General features: G+C 42.6%; 1 protein-coding gene across 2 annotated transcripts in view; it reads right to left on the bottom strand.

Annotated features, from left to right (window-relative positions):
* The window catches only part of LOC144598806 (solute carrier family 22 member 15-like), a 29,562-nt gene extending 6,402 nt beyond the window's left edge, over positions 1 to 23,160 (bottom strand). For both annotated transcript variants that reach the window (XM_078409252.1, XM_078409253.1), the window contains exons 1-10: positions 23,013 to 23,160; positions 19,889 to 20,101; positions 17,382 to 17,514; positions 16,806 to 16,970; positions 14,259 to 14,388; positions 12,446 to 12,661; positions 9,132 to 9,272; positions 7,003 to 7,088; positions 5,290 to 5,410; positions 3,952 to 4,024 (exon numbers count right to left, since the gene is read on the bottom strand). In XM_078409252.1, coding sequence (XP_078265378.1) covers positions 3,952 to 4,024; positions 5,290 to 5,410; positions 7,003 to 7,088; positions 9,132 to 9,272; positions 12,446 to 12,661; positions 14,259 to 14,388; positions 16,806 to 16,970; positions 17,382 to 17,514; positions 19,889 to 20,101; positions 23,013 to 23,087 — 1,353 coding nt within the window. In that variant the 5' untranslated portion in view covers positions 23,088 to 23,160. The remainder of the gene's footprint in view (positions 1 to 3,951; positions 4,025 to 5,289; positions 5,411 to 7,002; positions 7,089 to 9,131; positions 9,273 to 12,445; positions 12,662 to 14,258; positions 14,389 to 16,805; positions 16,971 to 17,381; positions 17,515 to 19,888; positions 20,102 to 23,012) is intronic.
* Positions 23,161 to 23,781: the final 621 nt, after the last annotated feature.

Below are 23,781 nucleotides of genomic sequence, written 5' to 3'. Positions count from 1 at the left end.
TTGGACAGCATGGACGATTTGGGCTGAAGGGTCTGTTTCATGCTGTAGGACTTCTAAGATGGAAAATACTGAGAAATCCTTTTATTGGCCAATTGAAGTCTGCTCTTTCATGTAAACAATGTTGTAAAAGGTTTCTAATTACACTAAAACATGTCCAAGTACTGTCAGAGATGACCCAGTGCATAACTGGTGACCTGCCAAAGACAATTCTCAAGTCACTGCCATATACTCTATAGAAGTTAAAGCAGGGGAAATAAAATTACACAAAAAGATGTAACTAGTGGAATGTGATGCAAAAGTGTCACGTTTAATCTAACGCAGGAACTACCAGACATTTTGCCTGTCAAAATATCTATAAACCTTTATAGCAAAATTGACTTGGGTGGCACAGTGGTACAGCGGGTAGAGTTGCTGCCTCATAGCGCCGGTGATCAGAGTTTGATCCTGACCTCGGGTGCTGTCCGTGCGGAGTTTGCATGTTCTCCCTGTAACCGCTTGGGTTTCCTCCAGGTGCTATGGTTTCCTCCCACATCCCAAAGATGTGCAAATTTGTAGGTTAACTGGTCTATGTAAATTGTCTCTAGTGTGTAGGGAGTGGACGAGAAAGTGGGATAACAGAAATGGGGTGAACGCGTGATCGATGGCCGGTGCGGACTTGGTGGGCCGAATGGCCTGTTTCTATGCTGTGTTTCTAAGCTAAACTTAGATGAAATTAGACACAAAATGCCGGCGTATTTCAGCGGGACAGGCAGCATCTCTGGATAGCAGGAATGGGTGATGTTTCGGGTCGAGACCCTTCTTCAGACTGAGTCAGGGGAGAGGGAGAAACAGAGATAAAATATGAAAACGAGATAAAGGGGATGGAGATCAAGGCAGATGTAGAATAGGTCATTGTTCGCTCGGAGAACAATGCAAACAAATCAAACAGAGATAAAATGTAATCGAGTTCAGTCAGACTGGGCGGAGAACTGGGAATGGGGGACGGATGGAGTGCAAGGGTTACTTGAAGTTAAAGAAGTCAATATTCATACCGCTGGAGTGTAAGCTGCCCAAGCGAAATATGAGGTGTTGTTCCTCCAATTTGTGCTGGGCTTCACTCTGACAATGGAGGAGGCCCAGGACAGAAAGATCAGTGTGGGAATGGGAGGGGGAGTTAAAGTGTTTAGCAACCGGGAGATCAGGTACATCAGGTAGGCGGACTGAGTGGAGGTGTTAGCGAAATGATCGCCGAGCCTGGGCTTGGTCTCGCCGATATATAGTCCACACCCGGTACAGAGGATAGAGTGGATGAGGTTGGAGGAGGTGCAAGTGAACCTCTGCCTCACCTGAATAGCCTCCTGGGGTTCATGGACGGAGTTGAGGGGAGGTATAGGAACAGGAGTTGCATCTCCTGCTTTATTGGGGAGGGGGTGGTTTGATTGGGAAGGGACGAGTTAACCAGGGAGCTACGGAGGGAACGGTCCCTGCAGAGAGCGGAAAGGGGTGGAGATGGCTAGTGGTGGGATCCTGTTGGAGGTGGCGAAAATGTTGGAGGATTGTGTTCTGTATGCGACGGCCAATGAGGTGAAAGATGAGGACTAAGGGGACTCTGACCCTAAGTTTAAGCTCCGTTAAAGGCTGTGCTTTATTTTGAGATGGGAAACAAAGGTACTGCTAATATAATAAATTTGCATGAACACCCAGTGCTTTCCAAATGCCTTCCTTGGGTGCGTGCCAGTTATCAAGAGCAGAGGAATATCAGTAGTGACAATCACCTGTCAACATTTCCCTTTCATCTCAATTGAGTACACTCCTGCTGTACACGAATGCAGGAGAGAAGCTAATTAGTGCACTGATTGTTGCTTTGATTTTCAACAAGCAAATTAACTTAGCTGGCAGACTAACACAGCAACACTGAATATTTTGTTTCAGTTAAACCTGCAACAGTATTCCGAATCACCATCTCAAGAATATGCCAGAAATTGGCAATACCGGAATATTGCTCAGACCATTTTAGAGCCGTATGTTAGCAATCCTTATTGCATTTGTATTCACAGCAATGTGACATCTTAAGAAAGATAATGCAGGATCAATATTTACTTCCAATCAGGGGGCTAACGATCTCTAATAATAGATAGACTTCCATGCAAGATGGCGCTGAAGCCAGGTGACTCTCTGCCTGCTGACCCCAGAAGTGTTGTCTGCTACCATACATTACAATCGCTCCACTCTTTTAAACCTTTATTTCAACAGCAACATTTCTGACACTAACAATGCTCTTCTTAATCACCTCTCAGATTTGTCAATTCTTTGACTACCAGGAAGCATTATTCCCTTTATCCTGTATTTGCACACTGTGGACGGCTTGATTGTGATCATGGATAGCACACATCAAAAAGATTTTCACTGTACCTGACAATAATAAACTAAACCAAACCAGATAACCAAGGCTGAGATGTGTAATTACAATCAAACTATGTGTTTAACTGTAATTATACAAATATGACCCTTACTGGTGTTTTAATGCAAAAAAAACACAAAACTACTCATCGACAATAGAAAAACAAAGACAAATCAGGTGGCTATAGTAAATGAGCAAGTTACTTTGGGTACATTTTTTCATGAATTGAAGCAAAAATAAATCTATTGGTTTGGAATTTATCGGTTCCAAAGGAATGGAATTCAACATTAATCTTGGGAAAGCTAACCACAAAGGTTGATAGACACAAAATGCTGGAGTAACTCAGTGGGACGGCAGCATCTCTGGAGAGAAGGAATGGGTCACATTTCGGGTCGAGACCCTTCTTCAGACTAAACGTCTGAAAAGCCATCCATACCTTCTCTCCAGAGATGCTGCCTGTCCAGCTGAGTTACTCCAGCTTTTTGTGTCAATCTTCAGTTTAAACCAGCATCTGCAGTTCCTTCCCACACATAACCACAAAGGTTAATGTGTTCCAGATCACAGGCCTCAATTTGACATTCAATATGGCATTTTCTACAGGTGTTCAACACAGATCAACAGCGGGCAGCTGATAATCGAGGCTGAAAGCAGCTCATGAGCAAAAACAGGTTAAAGAAACAACAGAAAATCCCATGTAAGCAATTGCAGAGAAAATGAAATAAAGTTCGGGATGTACCCAAGGAGTAAGTGTTAATTTTAGAATTAAAAATGTTTCACAATGTTTGAATACATTCTTTTGGGAACAAGGTGGGGAAGGAGTAGGCAATTTGGCCACGTTTCCAAGTTACAGCTGAGCTTCAACATTTTCCTGCCCTATCCTCAATGTTTTGAAGAACTGAGATAAAGATTCATTGATATTTTGACAAGGACTGTGTTTCATACTTCAATGTCCTCTAATATCTACTAAATTGAACCTTGCATACCACGATTTCCTGAACTCCCAGTAATATGCTGGTCTTTATGTTATATCAATATAATAATTAAAGCTCAAAAGAATACAAAGCGCTTGAGAAATTCAGCAGGTCAGGCAGCATCTCTGGAAAACATGAATAAGTGACGTTACAGATCCTTCTTGAGACATTACTGTGCTGCACAGAATGGTAAATAACAAATAAAATCTGATATAGACACAAAGCGCTGGAATAGGTCAGACAGCATCTCTGGAGGAGGATGGGTGACATTTTGAGTTCGAACCCTCCTTCAGATCCGACCCGAAACTTCACCCATCCTTTTTCTCCAGAGATGCCCCATGACCTGCTGAGTTACTCCAGTTTAAACCAGCATCTGGTTCCTTTCCATAAATAAAATCCGTCCTAAAACTCACCTTTAATTTATAACCTTTGAGATCAATGAACATCCAAACATACTTCTAAGATTTCATTAACAAAATGCTCATTACCAACTTAGATTTACTGTAGTAGGACTGGAAGACAAACTGAATCAAGTAGCCAGCTTGGAAGGGGAAGGATCTAATGGGGTCTGCAACAGAAAAGAAAAGACTGCAGACTCACCAGCGATGGGACAAAGGGTGCAATGATCCCACCAATTCTGGAAGACATAGAACAGATTCCCATTCCAACATTCCTATAGGAAAGCAGCAAAAAATAAAATTAGTTGAAACTTTGACATACAAATTCACAAACTCATGCAAGAATGGCTCAGTGCAGAATTTCACACCATTGAAAATCTGAAAAAATGCTGATGTACCATCAGTCAACAAATACCTCAAAATAGTTTATAATTAAGATTTGGTCCGATTCTACTTTTACATCGTGAATCCTGACAGAGTTGCTAAAAAACAAATAGGGATTTAGAGTGATGTTCTAAGGCCACAGAGACCTCCCAGGAATGATTATGATGAGCATTTGACATCACTGGACCTGTACGCACTGAAGTTTAGAAGGATGCGGGTGGGACCTCATTGAAACTTACCGAATAATGAAAGGCCTGGATAGAGTGGATGTTTCTACTCATGGGAGAGTCTAGGACCAGAGGCCATAGCCTCAGAATAAAAGGATGCACCTTTAGAAAGATGAGGAGAAATTTCTTTATTCAGAGGGTGGTGAATCTGTGGAATTAATTGCCACAGAAGGGTGTGGAGGCTCAGTCAATGGATATTTTTAAAGCGGAGATTGATAGATTCTTGATTAATATGGGTGTCAGAAGTTATGGGGTGAAGGCAGGAGAATGGGGTTGAAAGGGAGATTGATCAGTCATGATTGAATGGCAGAGTAGACTTGATGGGCCAAATTGCCCGCTTCTGCACCTATAACTTATGAACTCAAATGTAATAGAACGTAAGAATTGGTTCCAAGTTACATCAGTAGATAAAAATATTCAAACATCGGTGTAAAGAAATATAAATTCAAACTAGTGGGTAATGCTACTGCCTCACGGCGCCAGAGACCCAAATTCGATCCCGACCTCAGATGCTATTTGTGTCGAGTTTGCACGTTCTCCAGGACCATGTGGGTTTCCTCCGGGTGCCCCGGTTTCCTCCCGCATCCCAAAGATGTGCCAATTAACCTATAAACCTGCACGCCTTTGGAATGTGGGTGGAAACTGGAGTATCTAGGGAAAACCCACGTGCTCACAGGGACAACATGCAAACTCCGCACAGACAGTGTCCGTAGTCAGGATCAAACCCGGGTCTCTGGCGTTGTAAGACTACAACTCTACCACTGCACCACTGTGCCGCCCTTTGCCTGGGGAAATAAATCTTGCTGGCATCATTAATGTGAAAAGAATAAATTGAAACAAATACATTTTTTAAAAACTGGGATTGCAAATGGAATATCAGAAATGGATGATTACAGTCACTCTCCAAATTTCACTGACCACAAACTTACCTGACTGAGGTGGGAAAGAGCTCAGAGGAATAGATGTAGACTACATTAAATGCAGCACTTATAGACAGTTTACCCAGAATACAGGGAGTTTGGCTAATTACAAAGGACATGAACCCAGTGCCTGAAAAAGAGTGTATATAGATTCAGTTATATGAAGGTTTTGCATTAAATTCTTAAAATAATAGCAATAATATTGCAAATTTAATAGCAAATATCGAAGGCTGGAAAACAAATACACAAAAGGAAAGGTTTTTCTCTGAAAATAAATCTTAAAGCTGGTCACAACCAAGAAAATGCACTCAAAGTTTCAAAAATAAGTTACACAGACACACTTACAGCATGGATACAGGTCCTTTGGATCATCTTGCCCAAGTTGAATGTACAATAGCAACAAAAATAAATAAAGTTCATGTGAAATGCAAGCCATTTAAACCAAGATACCATCGTCTCTCCATGAAGTGTTAAGTATTCTGAAATAGGGGAGAATTCAGATTGTGGCCACAATTAAAATAAACATCAAAAGCTTTGGTGCCAAGATTTCAAATGGATATCATGCTTACTATAGTTTTAATATTAGTTCAGATGTTTCTGCACTTAACAGACTCAGAAGCATAAAAATGTCAATGTCATTAATTCTCCTCTGAAGGAGCAGTGGCTATTTGGAATGTAGAATGAAAAAGCGTAGAGATTGCATTTTAGTTCAGTTTCATGATGGTTTAGTTTAGTTATGTTTATTGATAGACCGGTAGCATAGCTGGTAGAGCCACTGCCTCACAGCGTGTGTGTGTGTGTGGAGTTTGCACATTCTCCCTGTGACCTTGTGGGTTTCCTCCGAGTGCTCCAATTTCCTCCCACATCCCTGACATGCAGGTTTGTAGGTTAATTGGCCCTCTAAATTGCCCCTAGCGTGCAGGAGTGGATGAGAAAGTGGGGTAACATAGAACTAGTTTGAATGAAAGATAGACACAAAAAGCTGAAGTAACTCAGCGGGACAGGCAGCATCTCTGGAGAGAAGGAATGGGTGATGTTTCGGGTCGAGACCCTTCTTCAGACAGTTTGAACGGGTGATGGATGGTCAGTGGGGACTCAGTTGGCTGAAGAGCCTGTTTCTGCATTGTATCTCTAATGTCTAAAGTAAACCATCAGGCTCTTGAACACAGCACAACACTAACCTCAACAATGTACTTCTATGAACCCCTGACTGTCAAAAGTCATTCAAAATTTATTCAAATAGATTTAGTAATAAACTGAGCATGAAATATTAACTATTAGTATAGCAGTTTCAATGATTTACATGCATGAAACATCCGAGCCATATTAACATAGTAATGAAGGACACACACAATGCTGGACGCTGGAGTAACTCAGTCAGGCAGCATCTCCGGAAAAAAACCCTTCTTCAGATCCGAAACATTACCCATCCTTTTTCTCCGGAGATGCTGCCTGACCCTCTTGAGTTAATCCAGCACTTTGTGACTATCTTTGGTATAAAACAGCATCTGCAGTTCCTTCCTGGATAGGTGACAATTCGGGTTGGGACTGTTTTCAGACAGAGCCAGCATAGAAAAGAATAATCTTCTAATACAGGTATCAATTACCCAGAGGTACAGAAATAAACAAATAACAAAAAGGAGGTTTAATTGCGCACGTATAGTGCTGTGACCTTCAATCACATGATAAACATGCAATTTGTCTGAATAATTGTTATCTTACCTTTAGTCTCTGGAAGCAAAATGATGATAAGACAAGCTGCCCCTCCCACAAGCAGAAACCCTGCAAGTGTTCGCCTGCGACCTGACCTAATGGAACAACAAGGCACAAGAAACAGCAGTTCAAATACCACCAATGCCCAGCTCCACGCCATGTTTTGAATATAAGTTCATAAGTTCTAGGAGCAGAATTAGGCCATTCAGCCCATCAAGTATTCTCCGGCATTCAATCATGGCTGATCTATCTTTCACTCTCAACCCCATTCTCCAGTCTTCTCCCCATAACCCCTGACACTCTTACTAATCAAGAACCTGTCAATTTCAGCCTTATAGATATCCATTGACTTGGCTTCCACAGCCGTCTGTGGCAATGAATTCCACAGATTCACCACCCTCTGACTAAAGACATTTTTCCTCATCTCCTTTCTAAAGGTACGTCCTTTTGCTCTGAGTCTATGCCCTCTGGTCCTAGATTCTCCCACTGGTCATATTGAATGGCGGTGCAGGCTCGGTGCAGCCATGATCATATTGAATGGCGGTGCAGGCTCGAAGGGCCGAATGGCCTACTCCTGCACCTATTTTCTATGTTTCTATGGTGGAAACATTCTCTCCACATCCAGTCTATCCAGGCCTTTTACTATTCGGTAAATTTCAATGAGATCTTTCCTCATCCTTCTCAACTCCAGTTTGTATAGGCCCAGTGCCATCAAACGCACATCATACGTTAACCCACTCATTGCTGGGATCATTCTCGTAAACCTCCTCTGTACCCTCCACAGTAAACTCTCTAAATCAACTAACTGATGCCTCTTTGCTGATGGATTTACACAAATCTGTTCTCATCTCCCCTGATGAGTGGTGCGGCTGGTGGAGATGCAGCCTCACAGCTCCAGATACCCGGGTTCAATCCTGACCTTGAGCGCTGTCTGCGTTAGTTTTCACATTCTCTCTGTGACCACGTGGGTTTCTTCCCGATGCTCCAGTTTCCTCCCACACCCCAAAGACTTGCGGGTTTGTCCCTCTGTAAATTGCCCTCTAGTGTGTAAGGAGTGCATGAGAAAGTGGGAACAACATAGAACCAGTGTGAATGGGTGATCGCTGGTTCATGCGGACTCGATGGGCTGAAAAGCCTGTTTCTCCTCTGCATCTTTCAATCAATTCAATTAATCAAAAGTGTCACTATTACTCCAACGGACCAGTTAAAGTAAAAAAATATCTAGCTAGTGGCAACAGCAAAACAAAAAGAATCCTTCTTTCAATTTACAAGAATTATTATTTAATAGGACTGTGTCATGAAATCAGATCATGTCACTAACAGCAAATGCTATGAGATGATTTGATGAGTTTATAAAAATGACTTCAGGACCACTCATTTTTATAATGCCATATCATAGCACAAATAAAAATCATTTTGACTGGAAAAGTAAATCAGCTAATGCCAATCTAAATCAGGAAAATAAAACATTGATCTGCATAGCACAGGAATGGGCACTTCAGCCCACGTTTATGCCGAACATGATGCCGTTAAAACCTCTCATTTGCATGTACATGACCCATATCCACCTGTTCCCTGCACTTCCATGTGCAGATCCAAAAGCGTCTTAAATGTCACTATTGTAATTGCCGATATCACCACCCCTGGCAGCACATTCCAGGCCCTCTAGTGCTTTTTTAGACTTTTTTTAACTTTAGGAGATACAGTGCGGAATCAGGCCCTTTGCCCTACCGAGTCTGCGCCGACCAGCGATCAAACCATACACTAGCACTATCCTACACACTAGGGACAATTTTACCGAAGCCAATTAACCTACGAACCTGTACTTCTTTGGAATGTGGGATGAAGCACTGCATCTCTACCTGTAGAAATCCCATGCGGTCAAAGAACATACAAACTCCATACAGACAGCACTCGTAGTCAGGGTCGAACCAGGATCTCTGGCGCTGTAAGGCAGCATCTCTACCACTGCGCCACTGTGCCGCCCTTAAATGTTGGACATTGCCATCCTCAGAAAAATGTTCTGTCTACCTTATCTATGCCCCTCATAATTTTATATACAATTATTTCGGAAAATAAGGCAAACTTTAAATAGTAAGAGAAATATTTTTGGAACATGAGATTTAAAATCAGCTTACCAGGTACGACTCAACAGAAAGAGACAGATAGGATATGAAGGCAACTCCGCCAATCCAGAGAGCGCTATGTTTAGATATCGATCGCCACCCAGGTCCCCTGCACTTAGAGTCAATCCATAGTAGACAAGACTGCATATTAACCTCATAGAGAACAAAAGATCAAAAATTATTAAAAAGTCTCTGCCCCAGTTTTACTACTGCAGCTCAAACTATTTGCTTTAAGTTACTTTCATCATGTCACGAATAGTCATAGTCATTCAGCATGGAAACAGGTCCTTCGGCCCAGCTTGCCCATGCTGACCAAGATGCCCCATCCATACTGGGGAATCAAGAACCAGAGGACATGGGATTAAGGTGAAAGGGAAAAAGATTTAATAGGGACCTAAGTGGCAGCTTTTTCTCGCACAGGGTGGTGGGTAATATGAAACAAGCTGCAAAAGGAGGTAGTTGAGGCAGGTACAATAGCAACATTGAAAGAACATTTGGTCAGGTACATGGATAGAAAAGGTTTAGAGAGATATATGGGCCAAATGCAGGCAGGGGAGACGAGCGCAGATAAGGCATGGCATGGACAAGATGGGCCTGTTTCCTTTCTGTATGACTATGACACTTGTGTACTATACAATAATTTATATGAAATTAAGCATTAACAATCTAATAGAGTAAAAGTCTGATAAGATTAACATATAGCACCTGGCAAAAACCCACGCAGTCATGGGGAGAACGTTCAAACTCTGTACAGATAGCACCTGTAGTCAGGATTGAACCAGAGTCACTGGCGCTGTAAGGCAGCCATTCTACCGCTGTGCCACTGTGCCGCCCCTTTAATGTTTATAAAGCAGTAAATGTTTATAAAATTTCTGTTATCGGTTACACTGATCATAGATTCGGAAGATAAAGAACGTAACCCCCCTGGGATGTGCATCCCAACTGCTTGGCAGCTGCTCTTGTCCAAAATATGGAACCTGTACAGTCACCACTGTTTATAGCAGGTGTCTTTTATCAATACAATTTGCTCACTATACATCGTGGAAAATGATCCAGTTGATTCTCCCGCTATTTCATAACAGGAAACTTGAACTAATCAAAATAGCTGGATTTCTAAGTGCAATTTACAAAGGGCTGCATTTACGAAAGGACCATCTAATCAACTTTTCCACAAGTGAGTTGGATACACGTGAAAAAAGTGCAAGGCCAAGAGGGCTTACATGGAAGTGGGACAATTTCCTTCACTTGTTTAAAGATCTGGCATGGGGAATGCTGATCTGATTGATCTGCCTCTGTAGATACAAGAGACTACAGATGCTAGAATCTGAAGCAAAAAATACAAAACAAAAACTGCTGGAGGAACTCAGTGTGTCAGGCTATTTTTGTCACTGAGGCTGGGAGATGTGACCTGCTGAGATCCCCCAACATTTCTTTTTAATCTTTCACTGTGGTACTTGTTTTGATGATAGATATAAATGACAGGAAGCATGTAGGCATTTTAGAGGACCATTATAAAGATGTACAAAAAAAGCAGGAGAATTGTTTTGGAGAGGGAAAAAAAGAGTGCAATTCGCTCCTTCTAACCCCAGTTCATATTAATTCAGAAGGTTCAATGTTTTCTTCCCAGCTGCTATCAGGCAACTGAACAATCCTATCACCAACTAGTGAGCGGCCCTGACCTATCATCCACCTCTTGGAGACTCTCGGACTATCTTTAATCGGACTTTACTGGACTTAATCTTGCTCTAAACATTATTACCTGGACTTTATTTTGCACTAATCGTTATTCCCTTTACCCTATATCTGTACACTGTGGACAACTTGATTGTAATCATGTATAGTCTTTCTGCTGACTGGATAGCACATTAAAAAAAAGTTTTTCACTGTAGCTCTTTTCAATAAATGTGACAATAAACAAACTGATAAAGGGAATGACATTTTATGGAATATAAAATTATTTTTCAGTATCAAGCCTTGTGATAATGAAATGAAAGAAAAATTAAGTGTTAAATGGCATCTTTCATAGGCTATAAAAGATTTTATAATTGTTAGGTCATAGAATAAGTTCTACAAATTACTAGTTTCTGTGATCTATTTAATCCAGTCACTGTTACAATGAAAATAATGGGAATCCAAAACAAAATCCCAAAAGTTAATTTTCTGACAAATTTTAGGGAAATACAGAGAAGAGGCTATCTTTAATCCAATTCATAGTCCCAACATAACCCAAATGATTCAAATGAAGGAACGATTCAATTGATTTAAAAAAACAAAGTGCTGGAGTAACTCAGTGGGTCAGGCAGCATCTCTGGAGAACATGGATAGGTGACGTTTCAGAGTGCTGGAGTAACTCAGTGGGTCAGGTAGCATCTCTGGAGAACATGGATAGGTGACGTTTTGGTACAAGACCCTTCTTTAGACACGTTCGCCATAGATGCTGCCTCACCCGCTGAGTTGCATCAGCACCGTATCTCTTTTTTGTAAACCAGCAACTGCGGTGCCTTGTGTCGCCATTTTGCATCGGGATCCTTCTTCAGACTGATTGCAGTAGAGGGGAGAAAGCTGGAAAAGTGGTGGGTATGGGACAAAGTGATAGGTGGATACAGATGATGGGGGTGTTTGATTGTCAGATGGGTGGAGACAGTGACAAAGGCTAGAGATGAAAAGGAGACAAAAGGGTGTCCGATAAGAGAAGAGTGAAATGTAAAGCTGGAGGAAGGGATGGAAGTGTAATGTAATGGGGGGGGGGAGGGGGGGAGAAACGGCAAGGGGGAGCAGGATAAAGTTCTATTGTATCGTATCAGATTGTGGGAAAAATGGATGTTCAGTTCATTTTTTGCAATTTTATATTTATCCACCTGAAAAAATTGAGAATTGGGTTAAATCTCAAGCCAAAGATAAAAACCGACAAGAGTTCACCCTTAATCATAAAACTACAGTCATCTTTGAATGCCACTGAAAAGTACAGTGAAAAATATGGGATTACAGCGAGCTAGATCCAAACCGAATTTAAACTCAGTCTTGATAATCTGTGACAGACACAAAAAGCTGGAGTAACTCAGCAGGTCATGCAGCATCTCTGGAGAAAAGGAATAGGTGATGTTTTGGGATGACCCTTCTTCAGACTGAGAGTCAGGGGAAAGGGGAACGAGAGATATAGATGGTACTTAGGACAAATGAATGGAAGATATGCAGAAAGCAACGATAATCAAAGAACTCCAGGTTTTTGTGTCTGTCTTGATAATATGTGAATGCCTTTCTTTGAAAGCACATTGGGACTATTTGAAGGAGCAAAGCAGTATACTGCAATAGATTTTAGGACATACCACACAAACATTAACACCAGGGTCCGTTCCAAGAGAATTCGATGCCGGAAGAGATCAAGAACATTAGCCTTTTCCCCAATGTTTTGGGCAGTCGTTGGCTTGAGGCTCACCATAGACTTCTGCTGGCCATTCTTTTTAGCAAAGCTTTCAAGGATTTGCTCGGCTTCGCTCCATCGTCCCTGAGCATACAGCCATCGGGGAGATTCCGGGATACATCTACCATCACAAATACAACATCTTTGTAAAAATATAACTGTTTAGTTGCTGGAAAATGCAAGCATGCTGCTCCCTGTTGGAAACACTTATCAACAGGCAAGATAACCATTAGACATTCAATGATACTTTATTGTCACATGTACCTACATACACAAAGCGTCTCCAAGTTTTTGGCACTGACAAAGTTAGAAAAGTTCCCATTAGAGTCATGTTGGTCCCTCCTTATTCTTGGCACTTCCCCCATCCTCCTGCTGGGTCCCTCTGTTCACATAAAAACAGAATTAGGCCATTCAGCCCATCAAGTCTGCTCTGCCATTTGATCACGGCAAATCTATATTTCCCTCTCAACCCCATTCTCCTGCCTTCTCCCTGCAACCTTTGACACCCTTAATAATCAAGAACCTATCAATCTTCACCATAAAAATACCCAATGACACAGTCGTCTCTGGAAATGAATTCCACCGATTCATCGCCCTCTGGCTAAAGAAATTCCTCCTCATCAATTTTCTAAAGGTACGACCTTTTATTCTGAGGCTGTGCCCTCAGTCTTAGACTCTCCCACTAGTGGAAATGTCCTCTCCACATCAACTCTATCCAGGCCTTTCATTATCCGGTAGATTTCAATAAGATCCCTCCTCATCCTTCGAAAAACAGGAGCAAAATACAAAGAATCACATGAGAAAGTGGCATAAGATAGACTAGTATGAACGGGTGATCGATGATTAGCGTAGACTCGGTGGGCCGAAGGACCTGTTTCCATGCACAAATCCAAGGGGAAAAAAGATGGACTACCCATTTCTATTGACAAGAACAAAGAGGAACATGGTGGAAGTGTTTAAAATTAACAGATTCAGACACACTGAAGCCAAGGAAACTTTACTGAATGGTGCTAAAACTGGACTTTACTTTATTAAGCATCAACACCCGAGGTCAGGATCAAACCCGGGTCCCTGGGATGTGAGGCAGCAGCTCTACCTGCTGTGTCACTGTGGCACATGTTACATGAAAATATAAAGAAAAGAAGAGGAACTTATTTGTTCATAGAGTCATACAGTGTGGAAACAGGCCCTTCGGCCCAACTTTCCCACACCAGCCAAGATTTCCAAGTTACACTAGTCCCACCTGCCCGCGTTTGGTCCATATCCCTCTAAACCTGTCGTATCCACGTACCAAAGGAGGAAGGTTGTGTCTCTGGATTTGATCCTGACCTGCGGAGTTTGCACGTTCTCCCTGTGACCACGTGGGTTTCCTCCGGGTATTCTGGTTTCCTCCCACATTCCAAAGATGTGCGGGTTTGTAGGTTAATTGGCCTCTGTTATATCGCCCCTAGTGTGTAGGGAGTGGATGCAAAAATGGGATAACATAGAACTAGTATGAATGGGTGATTGGTGGTGGGTGTGGACTTGGTGGCCTGATGGGCCTGTTTCCATGCTGTGCCTTTCAGTGAATCAATTTAATTACTATGCTTTTGTTGGATATTTCTGCCACATTAGTGAAAATGGGACTAGCTTAGACGGGGCATCGTGGTCAGTATGGACAAGTGGGCCAAAGGGCCTGTGTCCGTGCTGTATGACTCCATGCCAGCTAGCATACTCACAAAGATGGCAGCAGAATGATTACTCCTTCAATATTGACCACAATAGCCAGTACCCGCCAGGATCGAATAAAGTATCCAACCAATGCATATAGAGATATCCCCACAGCGAACGAGAGGCTCTGTAATGAACCTAAAGGAGGAAATATGTTATTTATAAATTCTACATTCATTTCAAGTTTAATCATGTTAAAATTATAGTTAACATTTCTTAAACGGCAGCAAGTACTAGAATTATGAGCAACTTTTCCAACGATAATACTTCTATTTTCTCCCCTAAATTCTGTACAATGGATTTCATATAAAAACCAAAGGCAGCTTAGTGGTGCAGTGGTAGAGTTGCTGCCTTACGGCGGCGCCAGAGACCCGGGTTCAATCATGACTATGGGTCCAGTCTGTACAGAGTGCATCTCTGTGGGTTTCCTCAGGGTGCTCCAGTTTCATCCCATATTCCAAATATGTGTGGGATTGTAGGCCAAGTGGTCTCCGAGTGTAGGATAGAACTAGTGTGTGGGGTGATCGCTAGTCAGCACGGACTTGATGGGCCGAATGTCCTGCTTCCACGCTGTATTTGAAACATTCCCAAATGCTCTAAATGCATCATTTAAACATTCTCATTCAAACTTGAGTGTAAATGACAGTTGTTCTTTAGACTCTAGGCACATTAGTTTCAGATATTAAATAGAAGAGACACAACATGACAGGCTTTAGTTTAGTTTAAAGATACAGTGTAGAAACTGGCCCTTCAGCCCACCGATTCCGCACAGACCAACGATTCCCATTACACTAGCACACACTACACGCTAGGGACACTTTACAATTTTTACCAAAGCTAATTAACCTATAAACCTGTAACCTACAACCTTTGGAGTGTGGGAGGAAACCAGAGCACCTGGGGAAAAACAACGTACTCACGAGGAGAACATACAAACTCCGTACAGCCCGTAGTCAGGATCAAACCCGATCTCTGGCGCTGTAAGGCAGCAACTCAATCGCTGCAACACTGTGCCGCCCGTCACAGGGTGGGTAAGGAGAAGGCATGAGATAATGTTAAAATCAACCAGAGTTGCACTTTGCCTTACTCCAGACTGAACACTATATTGGGTAAATGTCAGAGCATGATAGCACTGGACTTTCATTGGCTATAAAAGATTTTATAAATCTGATAATCTCAAGTCATACAACGTTTCACGAATGCAAATTACTCCCTTCGGTACTCCCTCTATATTTAATGCAGGCCCTGTAACAACGAAAATAACGGGAACACAAAACAAAATCCCAAAAGATAATTTTCTGATATATTTCAGGGGAACACGGAGAACAGGCACTCTTCAATCCAATTCCCGGTCCCAACATAACCCAAATGATTGAAATAAGGGAAAGATGTAGTTGTTCACAAAAAAATATATATATTTATACAGCGCCAGAGACTCAGGTTCGATCCTGACTATGGGCGCCGTCTGTACGGAGTTTGTACGTTCTCCCCGTGGGTTTTCTCCGAGATCTTCGGTTTCCTCCCACTCCAAAGACGTACAGGTATGTAGGTTAATTGGCTGGGCAAATGTAAAAATTGTCCCTAGTGGGTGTAGGATAGTGTTAATGTGCGGGGATCGCTGGGCGGCGCGGACCCGGTGGGCCGAAGGGCCTATTTCTGCGCTCTATCTCTAAATCTAAAATATCCCTTTATTCGTCCCACACCGGGGAAATTTACAAACCACTGCTGGAGTAACTCAGCGGGTCAGGCAACATCTCTGGAGGACATGGATAGATGATGTTTTGGGTCAGGACCTTTTTCAGACTGATTGTAGTTTAGGGCGGCACGGTGGCGCAGCAATAGAGTTGCTGCCTTACAGAGCCAGAGGTCGACCCTGACTACGGGAACTGTCAGTACAGTTTGCCTGTTCTTCTCATGACCACGTGGATTTTCTCCGGGTGCTCCAATTTCTTCCCACACCCCAAAGATGTACAGGTTTGAAGGTTAATTGGCTTTTGTAAAAAAATTATAAAACGCCCCTAGTGTGTAGGATAGTGCTAGTGTACGGGCTGATTGTTGGTCGACGCGGACTCTGTGGGTCAAAAGGCCTGTTTCCACGCTGTATCTCTAAAGTCTAAAAAGTCCTACATCCCCAATGAGGTAGGTGGAAGAATGGGATTACGCCATAGTTTATGGGATGACCATTCTGAAATCTGAAAACCCAGGGGCAAGAGATACCTTGTAACAGTGTGTCTGCACCTCAGGGAAGATAAAGGAACAGGTTACTGGAGCACAGCAAATTGTTTCCCTGCTATTTATTTTGGCATTACCCTGTTTTATGAAGAAGGCTTGAAAGAGGAAGGATCTTCATAGATAGGTTCTCTAGACCAATTTTATTTTCGTAATCTAAATCGTAACAGTCAGGGCAACTTAATTAACAACGGGAAGCATAGAGTACTGCTAAACCACTCCTGTTCCACAAGAACATTGGTAGAAAAACAGAAGTGAATTATCAGTACAGCGTTCATGTGCCTCTCTTTTCCATCACTTTTTTAAAAGTTGCGTTGGTATCTTACCAGTTATTGCCCAGTAAGAAACAGGCACATACTCCTGGAGCAGAACGAAGGACACCAACGACATTCCTCCATTGTTGACACCAACAAAGAAACGCGATGCCAAAAAAATCTGGTATGTCGGAGCAATTCCACTCACAATGCCAAACAATATATCCAGAGCAAGACCTGGGAGAAAATACATTACATTTACAATTCATTTGGAAGCACAACAATTATTAGCTATGGAGAAAACTATTAGCTACAGAGCTAGGGAAAATTGGTTAACTAATTAGACTTCTTTGAACAAATCGTCATAAAATCAGTCATACTGCACGGAAACAGGCCCTTCGGCCCAACTTTCTTGTGCTGGCCAAGATGCCCCCTCTATACTAGTCACACCTGCCCACGTTAGGCCCATATCCCTAAAAACCGTTTCCCACCCACGTACCTGCCCAAACGCTTTTTTGAATTCTGAATATTCTTTGGAAGCATTTCTGTTGATAGAATCATACTTCCTGGAAACAGGCCCTTTGGCCCAACTTCCCATGCTGACCAAGATGTTTGTAAACATGTCACCTGCAAAGTTTACCACCATACCTGTCAAATAAACTTTCTTTCTCCCAAATCGATCCGAAACTTGTCCAAAAGTGATAACACCGATCAAGACGCCAAAGAAATACATGGAACTGGCCATGTTGATTTTGTAGGAGGCATCACCAATGAGGAACCACTGTCAAATTAAACAAATGTAGCAGTGAGATGCAGTTCAAATTACAGTGCAATTAATTCCAAGTAAGTAAACACTTAATTTTAAAGTTCACAATAGTAGCAATTATTTTTGGCAGGAAGACAAAATACCATTTTGTTTTAAGAGACTGTGTCATGCCTCATTTCAGTACAATTAGAAACCAGACACCAAAACAGTTTATCCCTCATATTCACCGTATGTAGTCAATAAATACAAAAGTGTAGAAACATAGAACTGTAGAAGCTGGTTTAGTTTTGAGATACAGCAGGGAAAGAGACCCTTCGGCCCAATGAGTCCACGCTGACTAATGATCACTCATGTAATAGCAGCGCATTTGGAAAGCAGTGACAGGATCGGTCAAAGTCAGCATGGATTTATGAAGGGGAAATCATGCTTGAATAATCTTCTGGAATTTATTTGAGGATGTAACAAGTAGAATGGGTAAAGGAGAGACAGTGGATGTGGTGTATCTGGACTTTCAAAATGTCTTTGACAAGGTTCCACACAAGAGATTAGTGTGCAAAATTAGAGCACATGGTATTGGGGGTAGGGTATTGACATGGATAGAGAACTGGTTGGTAGACAGGAAGCAAAGAGTAGGAATTAACGGGTCGCTTTCAGAATGGCGGGCAGTGACTAGTGGGGTGCAGCAAGGTTCAGTGCTGGGACTCTTTATTTACAATATATATTAACGATTTAGACATTTCCCATTTTGCGGGTGACACAAAGCTGGGTGGCAGTGTGAGCTGCGAGGAGGATGCTATGAGGCTGCAAGGTGACTTGGATAGGTTGGGTGAGTGGGCAGATGCATATAATGTGGATAAATGTGAGGCTATCTACTTTGGTGAAAAGAACAAGGCGGCAGATTATTATCTGAATGGTTTCATATTAGGAAAAGGGGAGGTACAACGAGACCTAGGTGTCCTTGTACATCAGTCACTGAAAGTAAACAAGCAGGTACTGTAGGCGGTGAAGAAAGCTAATGGCATGTTGGCCTTCATAGCGAGAGGATTTGAGTATAGGAATAAGGAGGTCCTACTGCAGTTGTACAGGGCCCTGGTGAGAACGCACCTGGAGTATTATGTGCAGTTTTGGTCACCTAATTTAAGGAAGGACATTCTTGCTATTGAGGAAGTGCAGTGTAGGTTCACCAAGTTAATTCCCGGGATGGCGGGACTGACATACGATGAAAGAATGGATCAACTGGACTTATATTCACTGGAATTTAGAAGGATGAGACGGGATCATATAGAAACATATACTGTAAAATTCTTGGGATTGGACAGGCTAGATGCAGGAAAAATGTTCCCCATGTTGGGAGAGTCCAGATCCAGGGGTCACAGTTTAAGAATAAGGGGTAGGCCATTTAGTACTGAGATGAGGAATAAACTTTTTCAGCCAGAGAGTTGTGAATCTGTGGAATTCACTGCCACAGAAGCAGTGGAGGCCAATTCACTAGATGTATTCATGAGAGAGATATAGCTCTTAGGGCTAACGGAATCAAGGAATATTGGGAGAAAGCAGGAACAGGGTACTGTTTCTGAATGATCAGCCATGATCATATTAAATGGCAGTGCTGGCTCCCACCTACTCCTGTTTTCTATCTTTTTATTCACACTAGTTCTCTGTTATCCCAATTCCTCATCTACTCTCGACACAACTCATTTACCTCTATCAAGGTTTTTTAAATGTATAGTTTAGAGATACAGCTTTGAAACAGATCCTTCGAGTCCAACGGCAACCATCGATCACCTGTACATTAGTTCTACCCTACACATTGGGGACAATTTACAGAAGCCAATTAACCTATGAACCCGTGTGTTTTTGGAACATGGGAGGAAACCGGAGAAAACAGAAGCAGTCATGGGGAGAACGTACGAATTCCGTATAGGCAGCACCCGTAATCAGGATCAAACCAGTCTCTGTCCCTGTAAAGTAGCAACTCTGTCGCCGTGGCACTATGCTGCCTCACCCAAAATACACAAAAGGACAGGAAGTGCTGAAGTAACTCAGCTGGTCAGGCAGCATCTCGGGAGAGAAGGAATGGGTGACGTTTCGGGTCGAGACCCTTCTTCAGACTGAAGAAGGATAAGTGATGCCTTGGATCAGGACCCTTCTTCAGACTAGTTGCAGAGGTGGGTGGGGAAAGAAAGCTTGAAGAGTGTAGGGGCAGGACAAAATGTGGCAGGTCTTAGGTGAACACAGGTGAGGGGGAGGGGAGGTTTGATAGGCAGATGGTTGGACAAAAGCCAGAAATTAACACACACAAGATGCGAGACAAAATGGATTACAGAGTTGCAAATTGTGAAGTTAGGGGAAGTCCAAAAATGTGCTGTTCGCCAGAACTATCGCCTACCTCTGTAATAACAGATGAGAAACCTGGATCAAAATGAACATGTCTGTGAATTTCACTCTTATTTGTCACTCTAAGCCAGTGCCGAAACTGCTGACTCTCGTTGGCTGTGGTGTTATCCTGGCTTTGATCAGATGGAAGGTTTCCAAAGTCCCAGTGGAAAGGAGATGCAGCTCCAACTATGGTCATGAAAACAGCATGAGAAGCCACAAAGACCTAGAGAAAGATACAAGTGAATGAGCTTAGCCAGTGTCAGTCACCCATGTCAAACACACATTCAACAAATTAACCGAGAGATCAGCACAGCAAAAATCACACCACTGTTTGATGTGAAAATTGTCAAGGATTAATTCAGTCTTCCAATCTAGTGCAAAAGTCCTTGCACTTTTGTTTCCTCACCTGCACACCCGCCTACAGTGATGGGGTTTTCTGTCTCACTGCAATTCCAAAGGAAGTGTTTGAAATCTCCATCACCTCACGGATAAAACATTATTCCTCCTCTCGAATCCTTCCATCAATCATCCCAAGTTATTGATCCTACCTATCCTCATTGGTATAATTTTCAAGTCTTGGCAACTGTCTCTGCAATCATTTATTTTCCAGAATGCGGTGACCAGAACTCTGCATAACGCTATGGTCCAGTTAGTTACACACTGTTCTAACAATACCTCCTTCCTCTTCCCTTGCAATGCCTTGGCTAAATGGAGATAATCTTCCCATGTGCCTGCTCAATCACCTGTTGACTAAACACACTCGTTTTCAGGGGTTATGTTTCAATGCAAACACATCATGGGTAAAGAATTAAATATTAATTCTAATCCAACACACACAAGTACATATGCATACATTCCTCCCATCACCTCATGGTTTCTTTGAACTATCCTTAATCGGACTTTATTGGACTTCAATGGTATATCTTGCACTAAATGTTGTTCCCTTTATTCTTTATCTGTGCACTGTGGACAGTATGATTGTATTCATGTATAGTGAGTACACAAATATATACATACATATACATATATCAATATACACACATACATATACAATGTGTAATAGGAAGGAACTGCAGAAGCTGGTTTAAACCGAAGATAGGCACAAAATGCTGGAGTAACTCAGCGGGACAGGAAGCATCTCTGGAGCGAAGGAATGGATGACGTCTCGGGTCGAGCCCCCTCTTCAGACAATGTGTGTATATTATATATACACATATACAATATGCACACACACATATACATATATATAAAACTGTTAGATGAAAATAAAGTAATCTCAATTTTAAGCAAATACAAGGAATGAAATGTAGAAACAAGAAACTGCAGATGCCGGTTTACAAAAAAAAAAACAGAGTGCTGGAGTAACAGTTGATCAGGCAACATCTCCGGAGAACATTGACTTTTTGGGTTGGGACCCTTGTAGGGGTGGAGGGGAAGAGAAGAGAAAGCTATCACAGGCAACATCATGGGTTGGGACCCTTCTTTGGACAGCAGCTTTCTCTCCCCCCTCCCCCCTCCCCCTCACCCCCCCCACCCACCCACCCACCCCACCCCCCCCCATCAGTGCCGACTTGAGACGTTGCCTGTCCATGTTCTCCAGAGATACTGCCTGACCCGTTGAGTTACTCTAGCAGTCTTTTTTTAATAAGGAATTAAATATTTTCATATGCAGATATGAAGCAACTATTAGATTTGGATAATGCATTTAACATCTCATTTAACATTTTTCGCAAATATCATACGTAATGAAGGATTCAATTGTGTATGTATACTAGATGCAAGCTGTTAGGTTTTCTTTATAAGAATTTCATTGTCCCATTGTTAGTAGAAATGACAATTAAACATTCTTAACTCTTGATTAGAATAAAGCAGTCTCATTTTTAAGCAAATATAACATGGGTATGAAATGAAATATTTTCACTTGTTTATAAAACAAGTGATTAGAATTAGATTAGATTAAAGAAGTCTCATTTTAAGGAAAAATATGGAATGAAATATTATGTGTATACGGAACAAACTATTAGATTAAAATAAAATAGTGTCTCATTTTAAGCAGATATTTGGAAATAAATATTCTCATGTACACAGGATGCAAACTATTAAACTAAAATGAAATAATGTCTCATTTTAAGGTAATATATAGAATGAAATATGTGTATATATAGAATGTAAACTATTCAATTAGAGTAAAATAGTGTCTCGTTTTAAAGAAATATATGAAATTAAGGTATTATGTATGTAATATAGTATGCAAACTATGATTGGAATAAAATTGTTTCTCGTTTTAAGGAAATACATGGAATGCAAACATGATACAAACTGTTAAATTAATCGTTAACTGTTAAATGGGTATATAATGGGTATATAAATTAACTATTCACACGTGTGATTAAGGTGCAAACTGTAGGATGAAATTAGAATAAAGCAGTGTTTCACTTGTAAACAAATATATGGGACGAAATGCAAACTTAGATTAGAATCAAACAGTGGTTCATTTTAGCTGGCAGACACACGATTAAATTTTGGCAGTTCTTCCAAAAGTCTATCTGCATCCATTATTAAATTCCACCAGCACTGACACACCAGTAGTATTGGGGGGGGGGGGGGGGGGGGGGGGTATTAAAAGTTAAACTTGCAAGAGTGATTTGTCCCATGTGTTAATCTGACACAAACTATTAAAAGATTGGAATGGTAGGTCTCTCCACCCCTGTGCTCCCGGTCAGGAACCTTCATTGCCTGGAGAAGTGACTGAGTCACACACACTGGCCTTAATGCTCCCCCATTACTCCCTCCCTTCCTCTCTCCTTCCTTTTTCTTTCTCTCTCTCCCTCTCTCCTTCCCTCCCCCCCCCCCCCTTCTCTCTCCCTCCCTCTCTCCCTCCCTCCTCTCTCTCCCTCCCTCCCCTCCCCCCCCCTTCTCTCTCCCCCCCCCCCTTCTCTCCCCCCCTTCTCTTCCCCCCTTCTCTCCCCTCCCCTCTCTCTCCTTCCTTCTCTCTCTCCCACCTCCCTCTCTCCTTCCTTCTCCCTCTCCTTCCTTCTCCCTCAATTCTCTCCCCTCCCCTCCCCTCATTCTCTTCCCCTCCCCCCTCTCATTATCTCTCCTTCTCTCTCTCTCTCTCTGTCTCTCTCTCTCACCTGCAAGACGGTCAGCAAGCACAGCAGGTAAAGCTGCCGCGGCCCCACCGTCTGCATCACCTCGTCGAGCCCCATGTCGAGAGGGAGAGGGAGAGGGAGCGGCAGCGGCGCCGCCTCCTCTTCCCAGGGCCGGGCCGGGCCGGGCCGCCTCTCAGCTGATGGAGGGAGGCGGGGCCTCGGCCTGTCTGTCACCAGGGGAACCAGACACGTCAGCCAACGCCTTTGGTTGTCCATGGACTTGCTGCTGGAGTGCAAAGTCATAGTCAGTCATACAGCTGGCAAACAGGCCCTTCAGCCCATCCTGCCCATGCTGACCCGGATGCCCGATCTGCGCTGGTTCCCACCTTCCTGCTTTTGGCCCATATCCCTGTAAACCTTTCCTATCTTTGCACTTGTCCGTGCCTTTAAAATGTCTTGGCTCCATTGCCAGAGTGGCATTTATGAGACCTGGAATGCGCTGCCAGGGGTGGTGGTGGAGGTAGATATGATGGTTCCATTTTTCAAAGGCTTTTGGTTAGGCATGCAGGGAATGGACGTTTCAGGGCGGCACAGTGGCGCAGCGGTAGAGTTGCTGCCTCACAACGCCAGGGACCTGGGTTCGATCCTGACCTCGGGTGCTGTCTGTACGGAATTTGTATGTCCTTCCTGTGACCGCGTGGGTTTTGTTCAGGTGCTCCGGTTTCCTCCCACATTTCAAAGACGTATAGGTTTGTGGTTTAATTGGCTTCTGTAAATTGTCCCTAGTGTGTAGGATAGAACTAGTGTAGGA

The sequence above is a fragment of the Rhinoraja longicauda genome, chromosome 12 (assembly GCF_053455715.1).
Source record: "Rhinoraja longicauda isolate Sanriku21f chromosome 12, sRhiLon1.1, whole genome shotgun sequence".
NCBI lineage: Eukaryota > Metazoa > Chordata > Chondrichthyes > Rajiformes > Arhynchobatidae > Rhinoraja > Rhinoraja longicauda.
The sequence above is the reverse complement of the archived record's forward strand: the minus strand, read 5'-3'. Positions and strand labels throughout refer to the sequence as shown.